This window comes from Anopheles marshallii, chromosome 2, assembly GCF_943734725.1.
Source record: "Anopheles marshallii chromosome 2, idAnoMarsDA_429_01, whole genome shotgun sequence".
NCBI lineage: Eukaryota > Metazoa > Arthropoda > Insecta > Diptera > Culicidae > Anopheles > Anopheles marshallii.
The window spans coordinates 28,708,955-28,735,911 of NC_071326.1; the positions used below are offsets into that span (position 1 = coordinate 28,708,955).

The window sequence follows — 26,957 nt, forward strand, 5'->3', positions numbered from 1 at the left end:
ATGCAAAACGAGCTGAGCGTGAAAGAGGGAGGAAAAAAAAGCGTACGGGTGAAAAGCGAACCTTAAAAACATCCATTCGAACAAAAGCGCTTTTCCGCTTTAACAAATTCAATTAATTATAAGCCGCTCTCCCACGCTTCCGTGGCCATATTTGTGACGGCACACTGCCCTGCTGCCGGTGCAGTTCCGTTTGGTGCGGGTGGCCCCTGTTCATCCCCAGAATGGTTGAAAGAACCGAAACATTAGAACGACCGTACCGAGATGGATCCACTGTGGCCAGGGTTGAAGCTTTCTTTTAGTTCTCTTTTGAGTTTGAAGTCCTCTTTGGGTTGCTTTGCTTTTTTGTATTGTTTTGGACCATCTTTCAAGAGTACGCACACAAACACATACGAGCGAAAGCCGGGTATGATCGAGGTTTTACGGGGAACGATTCTTGACCTACTAATTTTTGTTTGCAATTATCTTTCCACCGTGCCAACAACCATAAAGCGAAAGCCCTTCGATTTGTTTCCCCCAGTTGGGGACCGATCGAAAGCGTTTTTCGAAGAGATTGTTTTGTGTCGTTTTTGTTTCGTTTTCTATTAAGCGAAATGAAAAATGACGTCCTTTCGACTTATTTTTTACTTTCAATCGATTAGATGGGAGAAAAGCAACAAAAAAAAACACACTAAATTAAGGATGCGCTTCGTCATGAAGTTTTGCTATTCTTTTGGTAATGGAAAATCCATTTCACATTTTTTATTATGTGACGGTCGAGTAAATGAAATAAATATCAATCAAAGGCACGGGTCGCTCTTTTTCCCTTCATATATGTCTTGATACTATGGTAACATCCCATATGTTACTGTCTTTTATGGTCGTAGATTTCCAGTTTAAAAAATGTAACCGTGCATCGAAAGGATGAGCACGAATGAATGGCTCCCATGCGGATACAATTAAGCTGACCTTTATTGCTCTCTATCTCTCTCCTTCTACGGTCAGATTCGTCCGGCCGAAATGACCTTCCTTTTCGGCTGATAAGCACCCGGCCGGCAAGGGAAAAATCCCGCATACGCCGCCTTCCAGAGCGTCAACACCGAAACCGGGGCGGTGATCGTTTCTTTTTATTGACACAAATTAATCCCCATCGTAAGATAACGACCTTCTTCCAGTACATAAATCACGAGCTTGCTCGTCTTGCAAGCATGTGTTGGGTTGCGCAGTGGAATGACCCTTCTGACCACTGTCCACTGCACTTCACGTTGCGCGCTTGTACACTGAGGTCAAAACCGAATAAATCTGCCAAGGAAACCCTTGCTTCGGCCACCAGGCATGGATCATAAAACCGACCAACCAGCGGAGGCCTAACTTCCAAGAGTGTTTCACAATTTTAGAATGCATTGTTTTTCGCCTTATCAAAACATTCGAGTTGAGCTGTCGAAATGGGAAAGGAATTCACACGGCCACGTCTTCCCGGTTTCATTCCTACCGGGTTGTGTTCCAAGGATTGTGCGGATGTATCACTTCCGCAAAAAACACACAATGTCACACAGCTTCCGTTGCTACGGATGTGTTTGTTGAGCGTGTTTTGTCTGCGAAATACAACGACGAACACAAACACACACCGTTGTGGAGGTGTTTTTGTTTTCCCGAGCACATTAGACGGTTGGTTTCTTTGCTCATGAACTACGTGTTCCGTTCCGTGCTACGTTAATGAGCCTTCCTACGATTGTTGATGATGCCGCTCCGCTATGCAAAACATCGTATCGGAGGTGTGCTGTGCCCGGACCGGAAGCGACAACAAAATATTTATCATCACAACAAGTGCAGCCCTAGCAACGTCTTAAAGCGGTAACATAGTTCAACACTTAGCGTTTCCGTACGGCTGGATGAGGCGGTGGGAAACTCTATTGCCAGGTCTAAGACCCAACTTTGCTCAAGCATCAGTGACTGGCTTAAGGCAAAGCGCTCTACAACAACAAGCTGTAGCGGCGACGTCAATGAGCGACGGATGCTCAGTGTGGAGTGGTGCATTGTTACTAAGAAGGGGTTTTATGGAGCTACCGTTGCAACCGAATCCTCCATTAACGCTTTGTTCGGATGGGACGAGATATGCCCCTGATGTCGACGTTCGCAACGATAAAGTTCCGTGCCGGTGTGTTGTGCTTGCATTCTTGAAAGGTGTTCTGTTGATGCAGCTTTGAAACACCAGACTGTCGAAAAACAGCACGGAAGCTGTGTTAATGATTTTTTTTTATTTATAACCCTGCAGGAAGCTGTTCAATAAAGAATCGATACTATCGCACTCAGCCGATCGATCTGTGGAACAATAGGAAAGCCTTTGCGGCGCTCGTTATCGTAAAAGATAAAGGAGCTGTACCGAACGCATCAGTGAGTGGTTTCCATCTGCTGCATCGCTTAAATTTAAAGCACATTGCGTACTTTTAGGCGTTTCTTTCAGAAAAGTGATTTCTTCACAAAAACGCCTTTCGGTATGCAATCCATACGACAAAAACACATTATTGAACCGTTTTGCGCAGCAAAACAGCGTTGCGTTCAGGACCGTCCAGCACATTAAATATTTCAAAGCATCCAAAAGTGATTTGATCTCAAATTATGGTTAATAACTACAACATGGGTCAGATCATCTGCCCGCTGCAACAACGCTGCTCGATTTTTCTTCTTCGAGTTGACAAATTTAATCACTGACCCTTGTCACCGTCACGTACCTTCGTAATCGCTTTTCTGGTGGTTTCTCTTTCAGTGATTTTGCTCCCATTGTTACCCCGTTCGCAAAACCTTCGCACAACACATTCTCATACGAAATTTTACAAAACAAATAAAGAAAAAACACCGTAAACCAATAGGAAAAAAACCGAAAAAGATCCGATCCTTCGCAAACCGTCACGAGCAAGGATAGAAATTGAATTTCAATTTTCATCGCTCGCCATTCTTGCGCCGGTGGTGCATCGCAACGCTGTCTGCACTGAAGTTTGATGGTGAAAAATAGACCCATTGGAATCGGTCGAGGCACGGGGCTGACGGTAAAGATTCGGTGGAAGATTTTCCTTTCCCTAGTACGAGAGAAGAATGTATTATGCGCTCCCTCTCTTTTTTTAACTTTTATTCTACCTTTTTTGGAAGGTTGTTTTGTTCTGCCTTCGGCTTCATTCTTTCTGATCTTTTTTTCCATTCCGACGTTTTCCTCACACGTTGAAAATCATTTTACTAACGCTGTTTTTTTTCTTTCCTTCCTTCATTCCAGACCATTTACGCTCTTACGGCAAGTTGATACGACGGCCCGATCTGCAACACTACGGCTAACAACGGATTTCATTCAACGTGAAAAAATACCAAACGTGAATCCCGTGGCAACGCTGACAGGGATTCGAAGCCACCTCAAACCCTCTCTCAATTCCCCTCACTTCCCTTTTGGTGGCCCCACTCATACACACATGCATACAACTAGGGAAGCCTCCTTTGCAACGGGTAACGGGCACAAAACCGAACCGAGAAAAACCAATTATGATGTGAGAAAAATCTGGACCGGGAGTTTGTTCGGTTTTTGCACCATCTTCCGTTTGTTTTCTGTGGCCTGCGGGAAAATCGCGCACGAATCAAAATTTGAGTTAAAACTTATCGTTTTTTTTTTCTCTCCTCCCATTGTCCTCCTATCCTTGCAGCAACAAGGAAAATGAGGAGGAACGGGCTCGTCAAAAACCTAGAGACCACATTTTTGTGATCGCCAACAGAGAGCGAACCTTTATTTTGCGGTTTGGTGGGAGGATTGGGCGTTTTTCTTCGTGTGTCCTTCTCATGAGCGGATGTTTTTTTGCACTAAACTGATTCCGGCACGATCGCTGCACGTTTGTGGTGGAAATTTTATGTGCAAAGAATTGTAACGAGTGGAGCAATTAGATTTGCCAGCGCGTGAATAACATCATAAACCTTTCGGGGGACTGCGGGAACCCAACGCAGCAATAGAAAAATGCCAACGCCTTCGAATGACCGTCGCACGAAAACATTAATTCTTGGTCGTTAAACTGGTCCCCCCTTTTTTGCTACATCTACAGGCTGGTTGGCGTATTTGCGCATCGCTTTCTCCTTTTGTTTTAATTTTTTGTTGCATGTGATTGCCGGGGTGCGTGCGTAGTTTGTTTAAGGATAAACAAACCCGACCCTGCCTGTGATTGTGTATAATGTGCTTTACTTACCATGAATTGGGCTGTTTTTTACCCCGTCGATTTATGTTTGCGCTCCATTCACACTCCATTCGGATTATCAACGTCTATTTCTGCAGGTGATGGATTTCCATTTCGACACGAGCGTTTCTGTGGGCTTCGGGAGCAGACGTGTGCGATAGTGCGACGTGGAGTTTCGTAAATTTCTAGGCCATTTTGAAGCGTTGCCCAAAGTGGTTGAAGTGTTTTTTGTGGCGGTGCTGTAGTGCGGTGCGCGTGCAAAGTTTGGGCCGCAAACATTAGTGTCCTTCGCGTTCGATGTCCCCACGAACGCGTCAACCGTGGTGGTGGGACGGTGCCGCCTGCTAAGCAAGGTTTTACGACCATTTTGGTCCGTGCCCCCGAACGGAGAGTCACAACAAATGCTTACATTTACATTAGTGGCTAGGGAAGGTGCCACTAAATCAGTGGGTAAAAATAACAAATCACGGCCCCATTAAAGTGACGTGACGGTGAGTTCGCGGTGTTGCGTGTGCCGGGTTAAACAAAACTGCGTAGCATAAATAATCGATTCCCATCGAACGCGTACGGTGGCTCGTGGCAGTATGGAAATGTACAACCGCCGGCGGCTGGGAGCCGTTTCCGGCGCCACCGTCGTGTATGAATCCGATGATGCAGGACCGACGGCTCAAGACGTTGCGGCAGTGGACGGGTGGTGTGAAGCGGCGAGCAGAATCAACGGTGGCGAGAACGAGCACGAGCAGGGCACCCACAGTATTACGCCTTCCGCGCCAGCACCGGCCTGCACGGACAGTGCTGCGAGTCGGTGGAAAATTCGCGGAAGGATCTACCATCGGTCCCACCTGCACCTGTTGCTAGTCGCTGCCGTGCTGCTGACACACATGCTTGTAAATATTAGAATAGGTAAGTGGTATCTTTTTGCGCATGATGTATGATTAAATGATTTACAATATGGTTAATTTGAAAAGGGACTCTTAATGGAAGATGGACAGAGTGAACCGGTTTTTTCAATGTGATAGAAATTCGATTATCCTAGTAATAGGTTGAAGATCAAACCATTGCTCATGTGTTAACTTCTAATTTCGATTATTATCTCAGTTCCGTTCTCGTAAATAATGATGGTTCGCATCGTATTACCAACGCCTAAATGTATGCAATTTATATCTCATGGAGCATATCCTATCATGTCATAGTTACATATCCTATCAAGCATAACAATATTTTTCCCACATTAAACTATAAATCGATTTTTAATAATCTAAGCATTAATGGTTTTCATTTAAACAACTGGACTTCATTGACTTGTTGGATTAATAGCCCCCGAAAGCAAAAAAAAGCGCTAAAGCTATTTTACTAAGAAACACAAAACGATATCTCGATTGCATACTTTCAGGTGTAACTGTCACACTACTTTCCATTACCATTAACATAAACTCCAATTTTATCATGCTTTGGGGCTCTTGCTCCAAAAACATACTGATGCATAAAACATCACCTTTCATTAATTTCATCAACACCACATCACAACGATTCACCAGTTCCACAATCCATATCGCCGTTCCGACAAGGCACCGGCAATTATTTACCCGTAAAAAGTCGTCGCACTCGTCATTGCGGCACATCAAAATTAACCTGCTTTGACACATGCCAAACGTCGACCACAAACGGTTTGCCATAAATTTTGACTCACAATTCCATCCCTCACCACTGAGCCAGTTCCTTCCCGGCGTTCCGTTCTCCCGTCGCGCTAATTCGTGCATCAAAACTGTCATCACATACCGCTTAACCGGGCCCGGGAGCGGTAGTGTCTCATCACCGATGTCAGCCCGACGTACACGAGGGAGTCCTTTGAAATCACATTCATAACCCTTTCAGTGGAAACCATTCAACCTTCTTCCCTCCTGCTGGTTTCATTTTGCCCCGACGCGCCACATTTCATTCGGCTGCCAAGTGATTTCTCGTTCTGACACCTTGATGGACGTGAATTTGTCCCGAATATTTTATGACAGTGTCGTTAGTGATATCAACGTGGCGCTATCTCGCTATCCCACACGATGACTAATATTCAATCCACACGGCTCATTCCGCGGTGCACTGCGCTGTCGACGTGATTGCGCACAAAACCATACGAACCGTACCGGGCGATGGCACTGGTCTACCGTTGGTGTAGAAAAGGGTTCAGTTGCGTTTCTTTTGCGTGCTATCCGTTTCTCCAACTGATGGGACAAGAAACCAGCTGGCAACAGATGCTTTCTTACGGCTTCGGCGCAAAGTCGACTGGATTTGCCAGACATCACCATCCATCATGCTGCCAATCCAGGTGGTGGCCTACAGCGTTTGTGTGTAGCCGGCGCTCACCCAGACGCTCACAATGGAACCCGAGGAAAATGGGCTCATTCAATTAGGAGATTGATGAATATGATCACAGGAGAAATATAATGAGTTTTTAATTTAACACCATTCCCGCTCGGTTTCACTGCCGTACGGTGGGTGAATCGTCTCGGTAACGATGGTAAAGCAAGCGTGAAAGTCAATCTAGTTTGGAAAGTGCAGTCAAAGACACGTTTGATCGTCACTTTGCATATACTACTTTAACAAACTTTCTCTCGTATCGGTACGGTGCGTCTCGTGGCGAATAAAATCTCGTCGCTTTTTAGCACCACACGGTGTGAACCATGCTTTGCTGCAGCCAGCGTGAAGAGTTTTTTATTTATTCATTCTCATCTTAACCTTTGAAGTTTGCTTCAAGCTCTTATTTGCATGAACCAGCAATTCATTTTGATGCCCTTTGCACGCTAGCAAAACTTACCAAGTATAATCTCCGTTTGCTGTCAGCGCAGGGAGTGGAATTAATGCTGAACACTTGAGTTATTAGTTTAAGCATGTCTGATACTGCTTAACATGCTCTATGTGCAAATTTAGTTAATTTTTAAAGCATATTACTTCCTGTAACCACATGGTTGAAACCACAAAAGTATGAACAAAAACTTGTGTAAAAGAAGCATTTTGTGATTAACGGTCTTTGAGAGAGAATTATTTTCATTGAAAGTAATCAAGACTGGATTTGGAAAATGATTTGCCAATACAAGCAAATTTTGGAAAAAAAACGCCTAAATATAGGCAATACTCAAAACAATTGCTTCTGTTAACCACCAATCCAACGCTTTCCAGTGTTTTAATCAAACAATTTAAGCCCAATGTGAGGGTGTGTTGAGTTTAAGTGAACAAGCATTTGAATAATGTTGTTCCTTCCTTAGATATATTATTATTATTATTAGCTAACATTATTATTTTGATACGGAAGTTACCGATTTTAACTAACTTGAGCATTGATCAATAACAAAAAAACACCTTCATAGTGCTTCCGTGTTCAAAGTGCGTGATTTACGACCGGTATTTACTGAACGCCCCAATCCGCCATTACAATATTGATGGGTGCAGAAACCCATCCGACACGATTATCGTCCATCACCCATTCACGGCTTGTGGGACGACACTGATGTCATCTATCCCGTCCGAACAACAGAAGAAATAGGAAACGGAAAATCTGTTCGCGTCCACGCTTCCGCCTCACGTGTCGGTGCTGTTTCGCTGATTGATGCTGACGGTTTGTAAGCGTACGGAATCCGAACCTGAACCGGCGGTCCCGGTGGTGGATTAGTGCACGTTTTGGTCTGATGGGCTTTTAAATGATTCCACCGTGTGAGTGCCGCGTCCATCGATGCATTCGCTTAGTCGATCCGGGAATGGTGGGATTTCGCAAACCCAAAACCTCCCGTAACCCACCGACGCATCATCCGAACCGGGGAGTGAAAGCAAAAAGCCCCCGGACAAACAGGAGCATGAACAAATTCCGGGAAATGAATGGTATGCTACCGTTACTTAATTGCATATGAATATTTTATGCCATGCTGGGTGGCAGAATGGGTGAAGCTGCGGCCACCGTAATTACCGGTGCCCGTTAGTCCCCGTGGGTTGCAGGGCACACGTGCACACGGTCCGGAAATTTGTTGTGCCGAAACCTTCCGGTCGGGATACGAGAGTAGTATATCGGTCTAGCGCAGGATTTAACAGGACCGTGAACCGTGGTGGCCATCCAAAGACGCTTCCTGTCTGTGCTCCAAGAATAGCACACCTCAACATAGGGAATAAACAACATTTCCTTCAACAACGATTTAAAATGGCAGTGTGGTTGTATAAAAAAAAGAACCAAACGTCTTATCGATTGTCGCACCATCCGTAAGGCACACTGACATAATGGCAAATTAGAGCCCGGCTCGCTGTCACACAGGATTAAGGGCAATCCAATAATCAAGACAAGCATATTGCACGTGCCTTCGCATACCTTCAATCAACGCGTTGAACCGTGAAACCTTCATCCACTTACCCTCCGCACACAAACATGGCAACACAGACACAACCACACACACTAGTAACTAGTTCCTACTGCCATGATAATGCATTTTGCAGCATCCAGGCAGCTCACCCGGTCATTGTGCGGTCAGTGTGCCTGCAGCGTTTGCGATAAGCGAATGCGATAAGAGATGCAAATTTTGCCAAAACCTCGCCCTGCAGTAGACGGCAAATTTACACCTGATCGAGAACACGGTCAACACTGAACCGGGCATGAGTGGAGGGTAATTGCAATTTCACCTGCGCATAATCAGCATCTCACAAGACGGCGAACGTCGCTAGTGTGTTGATCGTGGATATTGATCCGGAGTGCGTGTGCATGTGTGTACATGTGGGCGATGATGGCACATCCCGTACGTGCCTTTAATACATTTAATTACATCCGTCATGGGTGTGATCGGCAAGAAACTGCTCGATGGCACGGGTAAAATGTGATTTCGTCGCAAAATTTATGCTACTGACGGTACGATAATTTAATTGCTACGAGCCATATTTAACGACACAAATATCGCTTCCCATCCATCGTATCCGCCCATGGACGGTAACCGGATGTGGGCGAATCTTAATGCTTTGCTGTAATTTACGCCTTAAAATGCCATTCCGCTAAAACATTCCTTTGACTGCCAGGAGCAGAGAAAACATTTTGGAAAACGTTTGTATCGTCAATTTATGTGACGCTAACCGCTTATCATTCCGACCGAACGCAGTGCCGATGGTGCTTAAAACATTTTTAAACATATTTTTTTACGCTACACCCTTCCTGCCACACGTGAGCTCCACCCCGGCACGGTGGTATGTTTCGCAGGCAGCGAAGTGTAAAGGTGTGCCAGTTTTTGGAGAAAGCTTTTGCAGGCGTGCCGAACTCCTGGCACCGAGCCCCCGCTTTCACGCTCGCAGTGCCATATGCTTTATGTTCGGTGACACCCTTCACACGAATCATTTTTCGCGTACGTGCTCAGCCCTAGGAAGGGGAGGGATGATGTTTTAATGCTACGGGAGCACCGTCCCATTTCCCATCTCATTAAAAATGAAGCAGTAAAAACCTGCCCCAAAAGCGAATCACGTACCGCCGGTTATGTTTCATTGGCGAAAGTTTATTAGGAAATAAAACGTGAAAACCCTCCCTTTCGTTCTTTGAGAGAGTGTTTGTGTGTGTGTGTGTGTGGTGAATTGGCAAGGTGAGCAGCATAAGGTGGCCACATGGGAATTTCGGGTACGGACAAGTGGATGGGTGGATCTGCTTGTATCGCGGCAAACAGGCACGAACGAACGATTGCTCTCCTTCATACACAGACAAACCCGGAAACTCTGTCCGGAGGATCTCCCTTTTTTTGGTGAAAACGAATGATGATTGGGACGACATTTTGGTTCGTATTCCACGCTTTAGGGTAAAGATGCCCTTTTTCGGCAAATTCCACTTTCGGGTGTGAATGATCTAAAGCACGCAGCTTTACTCCGGACGGTGGTCGAGGTCTGGATGGCCGTGGCTAAAATAAATTAATGTAGCATGGCTATTTTCTTCTCGGGGAGGGTTTTTCGTTTTTTCCTGTTTTCCGTCGCAGAAACCTGCCCCGAGCAATGACGGATGATTTCCTTGCGAACGTTTGTTAGGCACGTGCGAGCCACGAGCTGATCGTTCCGCCGGGCATGGGCGGGTTATGGGGCATGAATGTTTGCTGCTCCTTCTCAGCAGAAATGTCATTTTCATGGCGACTGGAACAAATTGAACGGCCGGGTTTTGGTTGTTTTTTCCCCCCCTTCCTGCCTTCACCCGTGCGCCAAAAAGGAGGCAAAAATCTTTCCCCAAAACATCGTTTGTACGAACGATAATTACATAAGTAGCAAGGTGGCCCTTAACATGCTAAACGCACCCGCCCCGTTACATGCGCAACCGTCATCCTAGTCAAACAAATTCGTGAGCAAATTGAAGCCCACGCCACTTGGGAGCCGTCGCGGCGAAACGGTTACACCGGTCGGTGTTTGTTTTTCACAGTATTTTCTGCCTTCCTTTCTGGTTCCCGGTTTTTTTTTTCTCGTGTAATGCTACGAATTTTCAACAAAAATGGTGACAAAATGTTAGACTATTACAGTTTAACCACCACGCTGCTGCAACATTAACGGCTCGGCGTGGCTGCTCAGGATTACGAAGAATCGCTAGTGGGACTTGGACATCCACGGCCACTGTTACGATGGGCATGTTGCAATCATGCCAACGATAGTGGTAATGATCGCGATGATGATGATGAAAATGGGAAACTTTTGTCACACGAAGGCTCACGTGACCTACACCGCCATATCCATGGTCCAGTAATCCTGACCGATAGCTAACTCCTTTCAGCCGCTTTTTTCAACTTCACACATACGCCCAACTGCCAGCCTCTGGAACGATGAAGTTAATAAATGAATCATTACAAGCGTGTCCTTTTCATGTCTTGATAGCCTTTCACGACGTTTTCGGCCGGTTGGGAAAATTGTACACCACCCGATTCTCATCTTTTTTCGCTTTATGCCCTGGTTTCTATCCAAACTCCCAGGACGTTGGAGTTTGGGTTTTTTTTTTTCCGGGGCCGAGTATCATAACCGCTGGTAGGCCATTGTGTCATCCGATACGATTATCGTCGTAATGATGATGTTTACACGGTTTGATACGGCTCAAAGTTGGGCGTGTACGATTAGCGGACCTTGTCCGGTCGGTCAAGAAAATGCTGCTAGCTTGCCCTCTCCCCCAAAGTACGGGCTGCAAAAGCATTGCGCGTGCTCGCTTGTGTGTGTGTGTTGCCGGACACACCGCACACAATGTTAAGTGAGATGAAAAATGATCCACCATTTAGCGGTAATCTTTGGTGTGGGATTACACTTGGCGGTTTTTCGGTGGGACGCCATCTTGGGGACAATAATTCAATTTATTGTACCGTGCCGGATGTGGCTTGTGCTACCGGAAATGTTAACCCTCAGCCTCAGCCGCCACAGACCAGCGGTCCACCTAGTGCTATCCTGCGATGTCTGATGTCTTCGTTGCGATGATATAGTGCGATTCCCTGGCCATTATGGTCGCATTATGGGATATACTGGTTAAGAGGTGAGCAAATGTTGGTTGTAGGCAAGAATTGTTTTCGGAATCCTTAAGATCCGACGGTAGGAAACAAAATTAATGTTTGTTAAGATTCATTTGATAGAATACGAGTGCCCTAGACCCGTAGTGTGTGTTTGGACACATAAAGGAACGTTAAATGATATGAAACGTTATGTAATTTACAAGTTTTCCATTAGCAGTCACAACATATAAGATAACCCACAGATAGTTTTAAAATATCGCTGCACAACATTGAAAGCACTTATAATCATAACAAGCGAACGATAAACTCCACCACGAAACGAAACGTGTACGATAAACAGTTTTGTGGTAAATTTATTCAAAAAAGGAAAACTTCAACAGCCCCCAACGTGACTCGCTTTTGACATTTGGTTATCTAATCTTGTTGCCAAAGTATACGACCGTTTTGTGTTGCTTCGTCACAAGTTTATCGCCAACACCCTTGATGTCATCTAAGAAAATGGGCCGTGGAAAAGTGTGACGAAGAACACGGGCGGTAAAACTTTAGATTAAAAGATAGTGTTGGTGGAAAAGTTTTGCATCGAAACCGATTTTGCCTTCTGGGAAGTGCTGTTTTTCGTTTGTGGTTTCTGAGCATTCTCTAGCTCCCATCGCATTACCTGAGATCAGCATAATCAGCAGCTCTTATGCTCGCTATCGAAAATGTCGCTTCAAATAATTTGGACACTAGGATGGAAAATGGAAACGTCACTTAGGGAAAATACAGGAAGTGAACTCACCACAGTAAAACCCCACGATCTCCACAAGATGGCTCTATTTTCGGACGATTTCTTGTCAGCAACGAAGAGATGGCAACGCTATTCGATCAATTACAACATCCTTGCCGAAAACAACTGTCAATCCTGTTTTCCCGTGAGAAAAGAACGCCAACCGACGGCTGGCTTACGGGAATAGTAGCAGTTCCTGGAACGCTTGATAAGGTTACAGATGTTCGAGGGATAAACTGACAGATTTCACAGGTTTTGTTTTTGCTGCGCCGCTTGTTCCAAACCGATGACCAACTGAACGTCAGCTGGAGGAAGGAAGCAAATTCGAGACGAAGACATCACAATCATTAGCAGATCGAGGGTGAGAAGATAGTCGGCAAAAGCATGGAATGCCGGGGGTAACGAGCAATTAATCCCCTTAACTCCATTGCTACAGTGGCACTGGATGAATGAGCAGTTGGTTCATGACTGACAATTGACGTGAGCATTCGCAGCAGTACTGAAGCAGTCACACCAATAAAAACGGACTGGGAACTATTTCGAACATCAGCTCAGTCCATAAAGCTGGCATTATATAACGCCTGCAATGAGAATGCATCCAGTTCCAAGAAACTACACTCCTCACACCGCTCTAAAGTGTTGAAGAACACATACACTCGATAAGAATTTAAGTCGAGCAACGCCAAGTGCTTTACCAGCGTAAAGTAACGCCTTGGGTAGTGGTGTTCAGAGCCGGTCTGCTGTATTTTTTCGCTCGTGAAACACGAATAAAGGAAAACGTCCTCCAGCAACACGATTCGACCCGTTCGCATGATGTCCGGTTCGATGATTTCCCGTCCCGGAGAAAGAATTCTTCTTTCCTTCCAATTTTGCTTTCTTTGCTCCCTGAGGGGAAACACAACTGAAGGACCCCGAATCTACTGGACATTGAAATAGCTAGGCGATTCCTTCTTCGTTTCGTTGACAGCACACGGCTTTGTTGTCGGTCACTGGGAATGGTGTGCGTGTGAGTGTGTACGTTGTGCACGGGAATCGTTTCCGTCAGCCCATGAAACACATTTTCGGGCACGGCGCCTTTCACCAAGAACCGGACTGGATGACCACCACCAAACGCGACTGGGATTTGGAGTATTTTCCTTATAAATATATTTTTTCTTTCTTGCACATCTCTTGTGCCTTCATCTTATCTGCTAAATGCGAACGGAATTTAATTTAAAATGCTTCTCTCTCTCCCTCTCTCTTTCGTTTTCCATCGTTCACACTTCGCACATGGCCATCATCACAGCGGTTCGTCATCAAACTGGGCCGTCGAACGGTTTTTTCTTCCCCCACGCTCTGGTCGTCCATTTATGATCTTAATTAAGTGATAAAGCATTCTTTTTTTCATTCACTTCTGCTTCGGGGCCCTTTTATTGCAGTTCCCTGCACACGGGTTGCGACCGGGTCGAGGTTCCCGGACACATTCACCGGCATCAGAATGGCGACAGACGACGGTTGCGTTCGTCCTATCTTTCGATCATCCATTTTCCAAACCAAGGCACCGGTCTGCTTTCTTTTTCCGACGCTTTCTCCATTTCCGCCGAACGTTTGGATGTCGTTTTTTTAAATATTGTTGCTAGCCATCCAAGCTGTCCGGTCGGCCTCGGGAACATCAATCTTCGGAGCATTCTACTCTTGTGCGACTTTCACAATTTATCACGATCACGATGTACTGTGCTATTTCGAACGGGGTAGAAATTTACTCCCCCACGTTCCTCACGAATTCGATCAGCGGTGACCCGGTGGAACAGTACGTCCATACTTTGAAATAGTTTTCAGCACCTTTTCCGAACCCCCCCACCATCAGCCCAGCCGTCAAAGTTCTTCATTGTTGTACTGCTCGGAAGCGAATTGGTCTTTCGACTGCCAACGGGAATTGTTGGGATTATTCGATGCGATGGAATTTTTCACTCTCCGTACACTGGAATGCCCCGTGTAGTGACGAATGATAGAAAGGGATGAGGTTTTTTTTCTTCCTGTATTCGACGTGTTTTGCGGTTAGATTGCAGGTTTCGTCCTTTTCGGTGCTGTTCGTCAATTATTATCAGTCTTTTATAAACCGGCTTAAAACGGGCAAACATGGCAGCGGGTTGGCGGGTAGGGCCTGCCTCGAGCGTACTTTATACCGACGAAGAATGGAAGCCCATTTCGATTGATCCATGATACTGTATGAAGAATTTGAATGAGATGCAAATTGGCCTCCGCAAATTCCTTTGATACGGGGTTTCAGGATGTGATCCCCAGCTTCGCCCTTATGAGGGTGTTTGGGTTGAGTAACACATACGAGCGTTGGCCTTTGATGCAACCGAGCAGAAATCATCAACGTGTGCACTCTCCACCTAAGCTTGCGTTTCACGGGATCGTGCATTTGCATAAAATATCGAATTTAGTATGTAAATATGTTTTTGTTTGTCCGGAAGCAGTTGTAATTCAATTTTAGCTCCCCTTAAGATGCTCCGGTACTCTAGAGGGTTGCCTCGAACCGAACGTTCGACAATGTTTCCAAAGCTTCAAGAGTGTGTATGTAAGTATATCTATGAGGAGAACGAACTAAATCCTCCAACGGTTTTACGGAAGAAACGGCACGAGGGAGGGTGAGATGCAGATTTTACATGTTTTTGGCATATTTTCTGGTTCGGTTGCCTAAAAGGTATTATGTGCGAAAGGACCAGCAGAGGAAGGCAAGAAGTGGCGGGAAAAGTCATCAGCATGATGCATTTGCTGAGCACCATCCCGAAACCGTGGAATAAACTGCAGCAACATTCTTGACATATCTACCATCGGTCTCCTGCTCGTGCTGCTAACTTTGTAATACAACTTCGTTAACGTCCTCCCGGTTCGGAACATCCCAAAAAAGTTCCGAGGAGTAAAATTTATGAGCCAGTATGGATAGGTGCAAGGCTGTTTGGAAAATGAAAAATTACACACAAACGTAAAATACATACGGCAATGGTTGCATAATCGCCACAGCACCACTGCCAAGTGCGTCTCCACATTCGCCTTAACGTACCTCCGGCGTACACGGACCAGCATCTTGCGCGGCTTAATAAATGAGAACAAATTCGTTTATCAATTATGAGATCACTTGAAACTTATGCGACCAGCACGGATTCTTGGCCCCTTACCCATTAACTGGAAACTTCATGCGCACATCGGACGCACACACCCCGAAAGCTCGCCCGATCCCGATGGCCCCCCATAGCATTGTGGCTGCCAAAACAATTGCGCAAAGTTTCGGCAAAGATTGCACCATTAAACATGACAATAAAATTGCACCCCATAGGCACCCGTTCGGGCCGTGCACGTGAAGAGGCATGGTATGCCGGGAGGCCGCCAGTGAGCGCTATTTAGCATCGATTGTTTCGTGTAGTGCGCGTGTCTCGAGGCGTAAAAACATTAGCAATTTCTGGTCTACGGTCTGCGCTCTTTGCCCTTTTTGGTGAAGAAGCCAGCGCCGTTGAAAAGTTTTCCTACAGACCAGCAAGCACAGACTGGAAAATGTGCGCACAAAATGTAAAATAATAGTCTTTGGCAGGGCAAACAGCACAATCGTTATGAATGCGGGAACGTGACCTGCACCTGCGAATGTAAATTTGACATTTGGCAGAGTGGTATTGAAATATATTCGGTTATTTGTTGTAAGTGTGTGTATTTCGAGGCCGAAGATAATTGTTGCGTCAACGATGTAAATGAATGAATTGAAGTTCATAATTTTATGTTGAAGGAACAATTCTTTCAAATTAATCCCACACCTTTGGAGTTTAATTGAAAGCGCCTAAATTTATGTCAATCAAAAGAAATTAAAAAAGTGTTCAATCGATTTTTAACCAGATCTTCTTCTAGACGTAGCGACCTGCTAAAACAAGCTTGAACATACTAGGTGAAATACAAGTACACCCCGAGTGTTATTATTATTCTATTTAAATGCCTTCTATTCCATTCACCTAGGGGTAAAACACAATAAAATATTCAACAACTGCATACATTTAGGCGTTTTTCATCCAAAAACAAAGTACCGTCAAAGCAAAACCTTTCGTCTAAAGATTTGGGAAGTCCAAACCAAAGCGTGCGTGCTTAGAGAAGAGAAACAGGTCAATCGATGCTTAAATGGTGCAATGCCGCGTCCAAAACTGCTTAAACACATTCAACCGAACGTGATCAAACTAATTGATCAGGAGCTAAAGATATCCTCCGCAGAAAATCATACCGGGTATAATGATGACTATTATGAACGATAGGCGCACGCTGCCGCATCGGTCTTTCTCCTTCCTTGTATCGATGCTGTAGATAAATAACTACCAATAATTAGCATCGGTCACAGTATGTAAAAGAAAGCATTAGGAGTGGGAAAGCGGATAAATAAATAACAACCATAAAAGCGTCTTCGGGAAAAGTTTTCCCGCGTTCGATCTGATCGCTGATGGGAAAAGACCTGAAGTAATCGAGTCTTTCAGCGCGTTACACGTTCAGCTGAAAGCTACGAGGCTCCCCCACACCATAGCCATCGACTTCCACATGTAGCCACCCCCTGCAACACTTAAGTAGTACCGGATAGGCATCCGAACAAACTTTACTCCGATTGCTTGTGGCTTTGGCTGACGTTTATGCCGGAACGAACTTACCGAACCTTCCGATGGCAGTTTCGGGGTTTTTCGTTCGATTGTAACCAACAACAAATGTTCGGAATTGTATCAGATGTAGTTGCCATTTTGTTGGGATTTTTTTTTTCGTGCTTCCCGCCCAACTAGCCATCACTACTAGCGGACCACGGTTCATCCACTTTGCTGCCGTTTTTCTTTATTGGAAAAGTTTTAACAAGGCATCAAGCGATACAAGAGATTGTGAAGATTGCTTCACCTCACCGGTGGGCCCTGGCCTGTCGGACCACGCAGGACGACGAGTGAAAGTATTTATGAAGTAAACTTAACCTATCATGTAGCAGCAAGGCAGCGAGATGCGGGACCGCTTGACAAAGCGAGCTGAGAGGATCGTAAAAAGCTGCCAGATTGTAGTCAGCGTCTAACGAAATGAAATAAGAATCTGCTTTCGCACCGAAGCACTTGCCCTATCGCAATACGAATGATGCAATTGCTCAATGTGCATTCACGCTTGCAACTTTTCTCTTATTGCCCAGTAGACATTATGAAACAAGAAGTAAATCAATTAAATTATTTGCTGGAATTTCTTCAATATGAAACATTTCTCCTTCGCGGTCAGTTGGGAAATGGTTTTTGCTTGTGCTCTAACCAGCAGCACGTTTGGAGGTAAAGGATAAAATGAAAAGTGATAAACTTTCGAAACGATTCTCCAGAACCACTTCACCGGGGTCATAATAAATTGAACATTATGATTTTAGGTGAGCGAACGCTAGAGTGACCATTTACTACCTGCAGCATAAAACCGTACAAAAAGGGAACATTGCATCCAACCGAACCCGGATAAGCGATGCAGAAGGTAGAGTGAAAGATTGTTCTCAGGCCATGTTGAAACCGACAACGGTTCCGTGGGTTGCTGCGATCGGCGTACTGCTTGACGACTGCCGTAGATTGAATTGAAAAATCAAAGATGCGAAAATGATTGCGGCAAATCCTAGCTGCCTACGAACCATTCTTGCTAGCGCGAAACGAACGCCATGGCGGCGAGTTGATCGAAATGGATGTTTTTATATGCTGATGATCAGGATCTCAGCCGGTTGTCGTGCTCGGTGGACCCGCACGGATGGATGATTTTTATCCTACCTTTTTCCCTGCTTACTTCACCCTGAGCCACACTGCAACACGGTGGGAGCTTTCCGTTACTATGGCTAGAGTGTACGCGTGTGTCTGTGTGAGTGCGATTTGTTCCAGCGCGGTCCAACAAGGTCTTCCCATTTCAAGTGCCAAACGGTAAAAGTAGCTTATTCTTCTTGAGATAAAGCGCCTGGGCATGGCAGAGTAAATGGAAAGAAAGATAGGGGTTTGGAATTGCGGGTGGGGTTTGCCTGTCAATACAAGAAAACAGAATCCTCCCCAGTCACCAGCAGCGGTCCGCAGGATAGTGTGCTGTGTGGCCTTATCTTCACCAGCACTCGTGCTGCATTACGATGTGTGTATGTGTGTCTCGGCGTGGGTTCCCTATTTGCCAGCACGCAGCTTCCAGCACCAAATTGAATTGTCGTAGATTGTGTGCGGTGTTTGGTTGGTAATAGAATTTTCCTCCAGCTGTCCGCTTTTCCCGAGTTCGGAAGAGCGTTTGTATGTGTGTTTCTTTTTTGTCCCGTTTTTGCCGTCACAGCTGAAAGCAATCGTAGATTTGTGCTTCGTTTTAACTTTGTCGCATCGTTCCCATTCCTACTGAAAGGAAACCCTGGTTTATTTTTTGTCCAGTGTATTTGGAAGTAAATGGAAGTTGTGCTGCTGTGGATACAGAAACGCTACACATTCACAACACTGATGAGCTAACGATTGTCAGTTGGTGACAGAAGCTTGGCTCACAGTTTTGCCATAACCGATTTAAACATTAACCACTCCTACCATTCCCATTTCACAATGCCCCCCCCCTCACCCCCCTCCTCTTTTACAATGGTCGAAACCTACACACTCACACTCACATGCCGGAAATGCACTCAATCGGTAGCCCATTCAAAAAAGGCAAGGTGCATAACCCATCGACCAACCCCGGCCGACCGACCAGGCGAACAAGTGCAAATGAAAACAATATTAATTACTATAATTATCACAACGTGTGGTCGGACCGGGGCAAGCCGTGCATCATAAATTGATTAAATGCCATGAATATGCATGATTTATCGCTGACGTTAAATCCGAAACCCAGCGAATCGTGCCACAGGGTGCACGCATATCCGATGCATTTTTGCTTTAATTTATTTTATTTTTATTTTCCCTCCTGCTGCACTCCTGCTTTTGGGCCTATTTCTGCTTTACTTCCTGTGCTGTATTTTTGCTGAACAACTTCGCTGTTCCTTCCGTACTTTCAAACGTTTTCTGGAACTGTTGCCAGCGTGCCGTTCTCCAGCAGAAGCCTCACTTCAAATACGCATGGAAAATTAAATTTTCCGCATTTATATCCTTTCGTTTTGGTTTCTTTTTATGTTCTGGTTTCATCCCAAAATGCTGACCCCGTGTGAATATTAATATTTCATTGCGTTTAAATTCCTTCACACAGTGGATGGCAGGGTGTGAAACCGAAGTGCATCGAAGAGGGTGTGAACGATGAAGCCCGTGATGCAATCACTAAACCACGAAGAATTTAATACTTATACATTCATTGCTGCAATTCAGAACGTTGGAGGTTATCTTGAAAAGCTCACTTTTGTCGAGGGTTTGGCTGTTTAAATGGTGGCTGTTTGTCAGAAGAATTAAATATAAGATCACGTTTTCTTTTCGCATTATCTGTCGCGCTATAGATATGTGATGGCAATTTATATCAATTTGCTTCTAGAGCTTCATATAAAATAAATAGAACAAGTGAGTAGTTTCAATTGAATTAGTTATCGCATAAGTTAATCTTCACCAATAAGTGACTCATTCCTGAAATTTTTCTTTGTTTGTTTTCCATCCTTAAACTCGAAACATGTGCTACAAAACGATCCAAATTGTTGTACCATTGCTCCCATTCCGTACGAATTTCTGTGGCTGTTTCATTTCCATGATTTGTTTTAATTAGAACAAAACAATCACGATTTATCTAACGCGAAGAATAGCATGGTATGTGATTAAAATTAGCCCACGCGTTGAATTTTTCCACTCTGCTAGCACACTCTTATGGCGTACCAAATGTGTGCGCAAAAATGAAGCCATTCACATCGAGCCAACCGAACGGTAATGGTACAATGTGTGAAATAAATGATGAATAATAAATAGGGATTTGAAATTCATAGCTTCATTTTCATGCTTGCGGCGTGTGAGGTGGTGATAATTATGCCACAGACAATGCCGGTCAGTAAAGCTTACAAGCCCCAAAAACTGGTGCAATCACAAAAGAGCTAACGTTTTATCAGAGAACATTTACATAATGAATGAAAACATCGGCCATAATGTGATTGTGGCGAAGGAAAATGGATTATGTCATGTGTTTCGTTTTTTGTTTCCATATTAGAAATATTACTAACGAAATCAAATCAAATATTCAAAGTGTAAACACACTACATTAGTAAATTTTATATAATTATACTTGATGAGAAACTTACTTGAAAACGGATAACATACAAACCATCAGCTGAATGTTACAACCATTGATCAAAAGGATTTATAACGGCCGTAAGGCATTTTTATATCATTCCTACCATTTCTCTGATGCTGAGAAACAAATCTAATCCCGTTCCTGTCCTCTCGAACCGTGTCCTTCACTAGTCAAACAATACTTCTTACGCCACAAACCAAAGAAGTTTCTCCTTCTGTTGTGGAAGAACCTTTGATTTGACTCACCTCATGAAACGCTGATGTGAAAACCTGCGTCAGAATCAAACTCAAAATGCTCTCGAACACCGCATGCCTGCAGTTCGAGGACCAATTCCAATTTAGTGAAGCGTTATGTTGCTGCCATGTTTACCGACCCGACTACGATTCTGAGTTGTGCAGGGTGAAACGCCGTACCATTGCGGTACCATTGCGGGTGGATTCCGACTCGATCCTGCTCGATTCAAATTACCGTAAACGGGGAGCCATCGCAGGAGGGTGCAAGAAATAGTGCTAGCGGTATCGGGTCCGAATCCGGAAAAGCGAAAGAGCAAACTAACTTATTGCAGAATTGATTGTTACAACACTTCAAGTACCAGCGTTCTTTAAAGCAAACTCTTGGCGCTATACTTCTGGTCGGAAGAAGGAATCATCCAATGTCCGGGGATGTACACATCGAACAAAATCTTCCGGAACAATCTACTTCGGTTCGAACCGGCTCGAACGGTACTGGGAGAAAATGGGAAATGAGATAAGAGATAGGAAAACTCATTTCCAATCGAGCTTATTCTTGTAGTGGATTTGTTCTTCCCTTTCTTCTATTTGTACGACTTTTATCGATTTGTTTTGGTTCAATACCTCACGCCTCGTGACACATTTCTGCTTACAAACTACGTATAACTCAAATATTCGCTAATCCTATCTCATTCTTAGCCATTAAAACTATCTTCCCGGTGGGGATTTTCAACCAATTTGTAAATCCTCCTTTAGACAATCTTTAAAGAATAGAAACCACCGACATCATAAGCCATTAAAGCGCTCATTTTAACTCCACCAACGCTTTTTGATGGCGCTCGACGTGCCCTCCCCGTTTCTCGCGCTTTGCATCGCGCTGGTCAGGACTTAGGGGAGGGCTTACGATGATGGGCCGTTATTGTTTTACTTTTCGCCGGAGTCCACGTTTGCCACACGCCTTGTCGCGGAGGTTGAGATTGGTGCTTTGACTTCATTTCCATCGGCAATCCGCCTAATCCGGGCTTTGCGCAGTTCATGACTGTTACCATTTCCACACGGAATAGACAACTTTCGGAAATGGCTCTATTTCCCACACTATCCATCTTGCTGGGAGATATTTGCAAAACCTCGAAAATAAATAAAGCCAATGAAAACAGCAAGAAGCATAAGGCAATTAAAGGGTGCTTTTGCTTGTGCGCCTTAGCCCAAATGAGCTTTTTATGTAAATTTTGCGTTCGATTGTAAGCTATAAGCTACGAGTGCCGAGTGAAGAAAGAATCTGCAGCGTCTAAGTTTGTAATAGTTTGTTATATTATCGTAATTTGCCTTGAATTTAATACAATTAAACCATCAACTCTATAAAAAAACGATTACTCTGTAATCCCAGACTTATCGCCATCCTAACCACATTGCGCCATTCTATTATCAAAACTTCACAGATCGCTACGTCAAACTATGCAAATGGAAATAGTCTTCCAAGAATTCTAGCCCCACACAAACTGACACAGCACAGCATTTAAATATTCATTCGCTTCTACACAAATCAACGACTCTGGGAGGATTAAGCAGCTTGGGCAGCTTCCGTCATCGTAGCGGTAAAGCACGCCCGCTACCAGAAACCAGTAACGGGGGCCCACAATTTTGGCTGTCGCTTTCCATCTGGCCGGAAGAGATTTCCACTTCCCTTCGCGTTGGGAGGAAGATTTAAAATATAATGAAGTTAGGCAATTCATACCGCGTGTAGAGCAATGAGGCAGCGTCCCAAAGCGGTAGCAAAGCGCGGCCGAAGCGAACCTATCATTATGGTCACCAGCTTCTTCGCGCGCTCTTACACACTCGCTCACCAACAAACCAAACTCAGTTGATGAGGAACAGGACACACAGCAAACCCACCACACCTGCCAGTGAATGGACAGGAATGAGAGTTTGGGGTATAGCAGAAGGTAAGCAGGCAGAAAAATATGCTTCAACCGCGCATAGAGGTGGGAATTGACTACCTACTAGTGCACGTTGGGAATTTTTTGACATTATAGTCCAAAAATCAACTAGTTGTCATTCAGCAATTAAGCAAACCGATTGAATAAAAAATAAAATCTGGTATTTAAGTTAAGTTAAGTTAAGCCGAGCGTAAGATTTTTTACGAAATTAAAACTCTCTTCGATTTTACTATAATTTTTGTTTTCAACTTCACAATTCAATAAATTGAGTTTCTTAAGTACTAGGCGCCTCCACAAGACATCATTTTTGTTCTATCATGTTTAAACACGTCCGTTTGAAAATAATTAAATCCCAATGCCATTGTATTTTTAACAGTGAGGTTGATAAGTATCGCAAGTATTGATAACTCTGTTACAAATCATTAAGAATGAAGTATTTTTGGAACTCTTACCCGTTACCTTTATGGGTATGATGTAGAGTAGTGTAGTCTCTTGTGCAGTGCAAAATATTGTAGCATCATTTGTTTAAACACGTGATCAAAACAAAGTGCATCAAACCCAAAATCCTAGTTTATTGTAATTCATTTCAATATCAAATACACAATTCATAAAATAAGATTGATAAGTACTGGGCGTCTCCATCGGTGATAATAATGATATGGTGATGATAATTTTGTATGTGTTGGTAACGCTTTTTAAAATTTCCTAAAGTCATTTATAATATGTTAATTTGAGGACGATTTTCTCTGGCCATGCCTGCCATTTCTGACTTACTAGACCTAAATTTACTACGTAGTCCGATAGTCAGTTCTTGCTACGGGGGATTGGTCCGGAGGTGATTTTGCACCGGTCTTGTCATGTAAAGACCGGCACCACTACTAATACACTACCGGCCGCCCCAAGATAGTTTGAGAATAAATAAATTTATGTAGAAAATTAAAAATTTGTTGTAGAAATCGGTACAGAACTTGAAGAACTACAACTTAATATTAGACACAATTAAAAGCACAATCTGTTTATCCCACACTAATGCTAGCGATAATTGATGAAATGGAGCAATTTTTGAAAAAATACTATTTATTCCCTAATTTGTTTAAAAACTGCCCACTGTGCGGCCGGATGAGCAACAAGAAGAAGCAAAGAAAAAGAAACTCCCCATTATACATCCTCACCATCGTTTCGTTCCGTGGAGAGCGAGTTGGGCCGGCCTGTGTTCCTGCTCCGGTGACGGGTAACTTTTTTTTCGGGTGCTTCTTCTTATTATTATAACGTAGAATTTATGAGATAATTAAACTTTGTGAACGATAACCACATTTTGTGGCATCCGCCACACCGCACCGGGTCTCGAATGTGCGAAACGCGGAAAAAACTCCCGGTAAGACCCTGTCTTCCTGCTTTGGTGTGGATGATTCGCAAGGAGGCAAATCGCGAACGAACCATATTGAAAGAAGTTGCATGACAGGAGATGGAGGGGGAAGGAGGAGGGTCAGAAGCAACGTAACAGGCGCGTTCGGCTCGTTTACGGGCTGATTTATCGTTGACACGACCCGTCACGCCAGACAGTACCGTACACGGCGAGGTACATGAACCTGACAGTTCTTTATTTCCCAGCAAGACAAGAACCCACATCCCCACACTCGCACACTAATTTGGTTAGGCAAAAAGTGGAAAAAAGTTTTGATGCAGTATGGGTGTGTGTGTGTGTCTTTATCACAAGCAAAAAATGCTAAACCGCTCCCATTTTAACGACGCTTTGACATTTGGGCGGTAAAATGCATTAACCAAGAGTTTGTTGTCACATCCCAGTCGGGGGAGGTGATTTCGGGTACCCGTCGTTCCGTGACTTATTAACGACCTTCCATCGAATTAGTCGTTCACGCGGTGCACGGAAACACTGATCGCTTCTTTCCACGTAGCCGCACTTTAATCCAACCGATTGCGAACCGAGTGGATCGGCAAAACGGCAAAGCTGATAATCGCCAACATAAACCGTCGTATTAATGCAATTAAAATCCACTCTCCACCCTGCGAATTGCTGCTCGGTGCACGGTTTCGGATGTGCCATGCCCACCGTGGCCACCCGTGTCTTCTTTGCGCAGGCTTTTATCTTAATTGCACGCCTAGAAGCCTTGGTTTCTCGGCGCGTGTGTGTGGGCTTGGGTGTGTTTTAAGCGGTTAATAAAATTTTCATAATTCCCGACTTGATTCAATTCTCTGCCCGGGGACGGCTTCCTTCCGGCCGACTGATTCGGACGTGTGGCAACAAGGATACGCCCATACGCCCGGCATTATACGGTCTGCTAACTTCGCAAATCCAATCTCCCGGTGCGATTATTTGCCCGCCCAAAAAGGGGTACATCGAGCATGTCGCACATTGGCCACCGGCAAATGACAACGAGAATGCCGACGATCATGCTGCTGCGGCTGATGATGATGAAGCTGATGGGCTTTTGAGTTCTATCTGCCGTCGGTGCCAGTCAGGGAAACGTCACTGAGCGAGGAAGCTAGCGTTTACAGAATAAAAAAGCATCATCGAGAATGTCAAACGAACCATTCACGACTGAAGTAATGTGCATCGTTTGATGTTGGTTGGTAGCCGTAGCATATGGATTTCTATCCCCAGCCAGGAAAAAAGCAGCTGGCTGAAAAAGAAATAACAGGATCCCATCTCACCCACCCACCGGGACAGAAAATGCCTCATTATGAATCGTTATGCTAGCTTTCGGTTCGTTAAAAGCTTAATTCTCCATTCCGACCGTGCCCGCCTGCTGCCATCCGCTTGATAGCGTTGCGCTATTGCGAAAGCCTTAATTTTCATTTGGATTAGGGCACAGTCCGCTGGATGCTAGACAAGCTGAGAGTGTGTACGACAATTTGGCTGATTAAAATCGAATGGTCCCGTTAACACGGGCAACAAATGGGATCATGAAAATGGGGAAGCTGAAATTCAATAGAAATGCTTTTAAAATGTTCACACTCACACCCCACAGCACAGGCGATGAGTGCACACATCGGGCCCGGTTTTTTCCTGTGTAATTATAAAACTATTTCCCCTTCCCGGGGTGACATCTTTCTTCGCGGAATGTTGCTCCTGCACCGTATGGACACTGTTCCTAATCCCCTAAAGTATCCGTTTATACCGGTGGCGCACTCAAGCAACGAACATTGAGCGGGTGTATGATTTTCCCATTTTAAATCGCTTTCAATTGACAACAGATGGTGAAAGCGATAGCGCTCTAGGGGTACGCCGCGCACGGGTGTACGTTTTGTTAAAGCTCGTTTCGCTACACAGCGTCATCGGCCAAACCGCTTCGTACATTCTTTCTTAACACTTTCCTCCCCTGCCGATTACGGTTATGTGGCAGCGGGTACGGTATGTGTGTTGTGTTTATTTGCACAACAGTTTTGCATAATTTCTACCACCATTTTGGGACACACGAAACACGGCTGTTACGGGCGCGTGTTTTTCCATCTCGGTTAAACGATTTCAATTAAGGGCGAAATGATTATTGCCTACGAAACGGGTACAGGAGATTGTTGCTGTGCTGTTGTCGATTCCCATACCATTGAATGTTTTCTGTTTTATCATTTAAACAGGGCATGTTCTAGCATTTTCATACTACCGAGGAAGGAAAACAATAGAGGAAGCATTTTTTTTTAAATGCACAAACTCTACAACGCTGTTACCATGTTGGAACACCCTCTCAAGCAACAAAAAAACACATCCAAGGTGTAAGTTTAGCTGAACAGATTAAATGAGCTCACGTTCGCGATAGTGGTGTCTCTTCCGGAGTGCGAAAAAGCATGATGAAAGTGAAAACGATTTCACATTTTTCGTGGCTCATTTGGTCCGTGGTTTTCCCGTTTCTGACTCACACACACACACACACACCCCAACTTGGGTGAGAAAAACATCATCACGGAGTGGAAGGTGACCATCGTTCCCTTAGGGATGCTGGAATTTATGACTCTCATTTCATATGCTACCGGCGTGCGACGTGATGGTGTTCCGTTTATGTCTGATAATGGTGAAGCGTCCTCGGCAGGAAGCAGGAAAGGATGGCTCCTTTAGCCACGTGGTAAAGGAAATTTGGGGGAAGGGAGAGATTCTTTTCGATCAGTGCTCGGCTGATGAACAAAAGTGACTACGGCAA

General features: G+C 44.6%; 1 protein-coding gene across 1 annotated transcript in view; it reads left to right on the plus strand.

The window, feature by feature from the left end:
• The first annotated feature begins 4,765 nt into the window (after window positions 1-4,765).
• The window catches only part of LOC128719092 (hemicentin-1-like), a 56,173-nt gene continuing 33,981 nt past the window's right edge, over window positions 4,766-26,957 (plus strand). Inside the window, exon 1 of the mRNA XM_053812713.1 lies at window positions 4,766-5,084. Within this exon, the coding sequence (XP_053668688.1) occupies window positions 4,766-5,084 (319 nt within the window). The remainder of the gene's footprint in view (window positions 5,085-26,957) is intronic.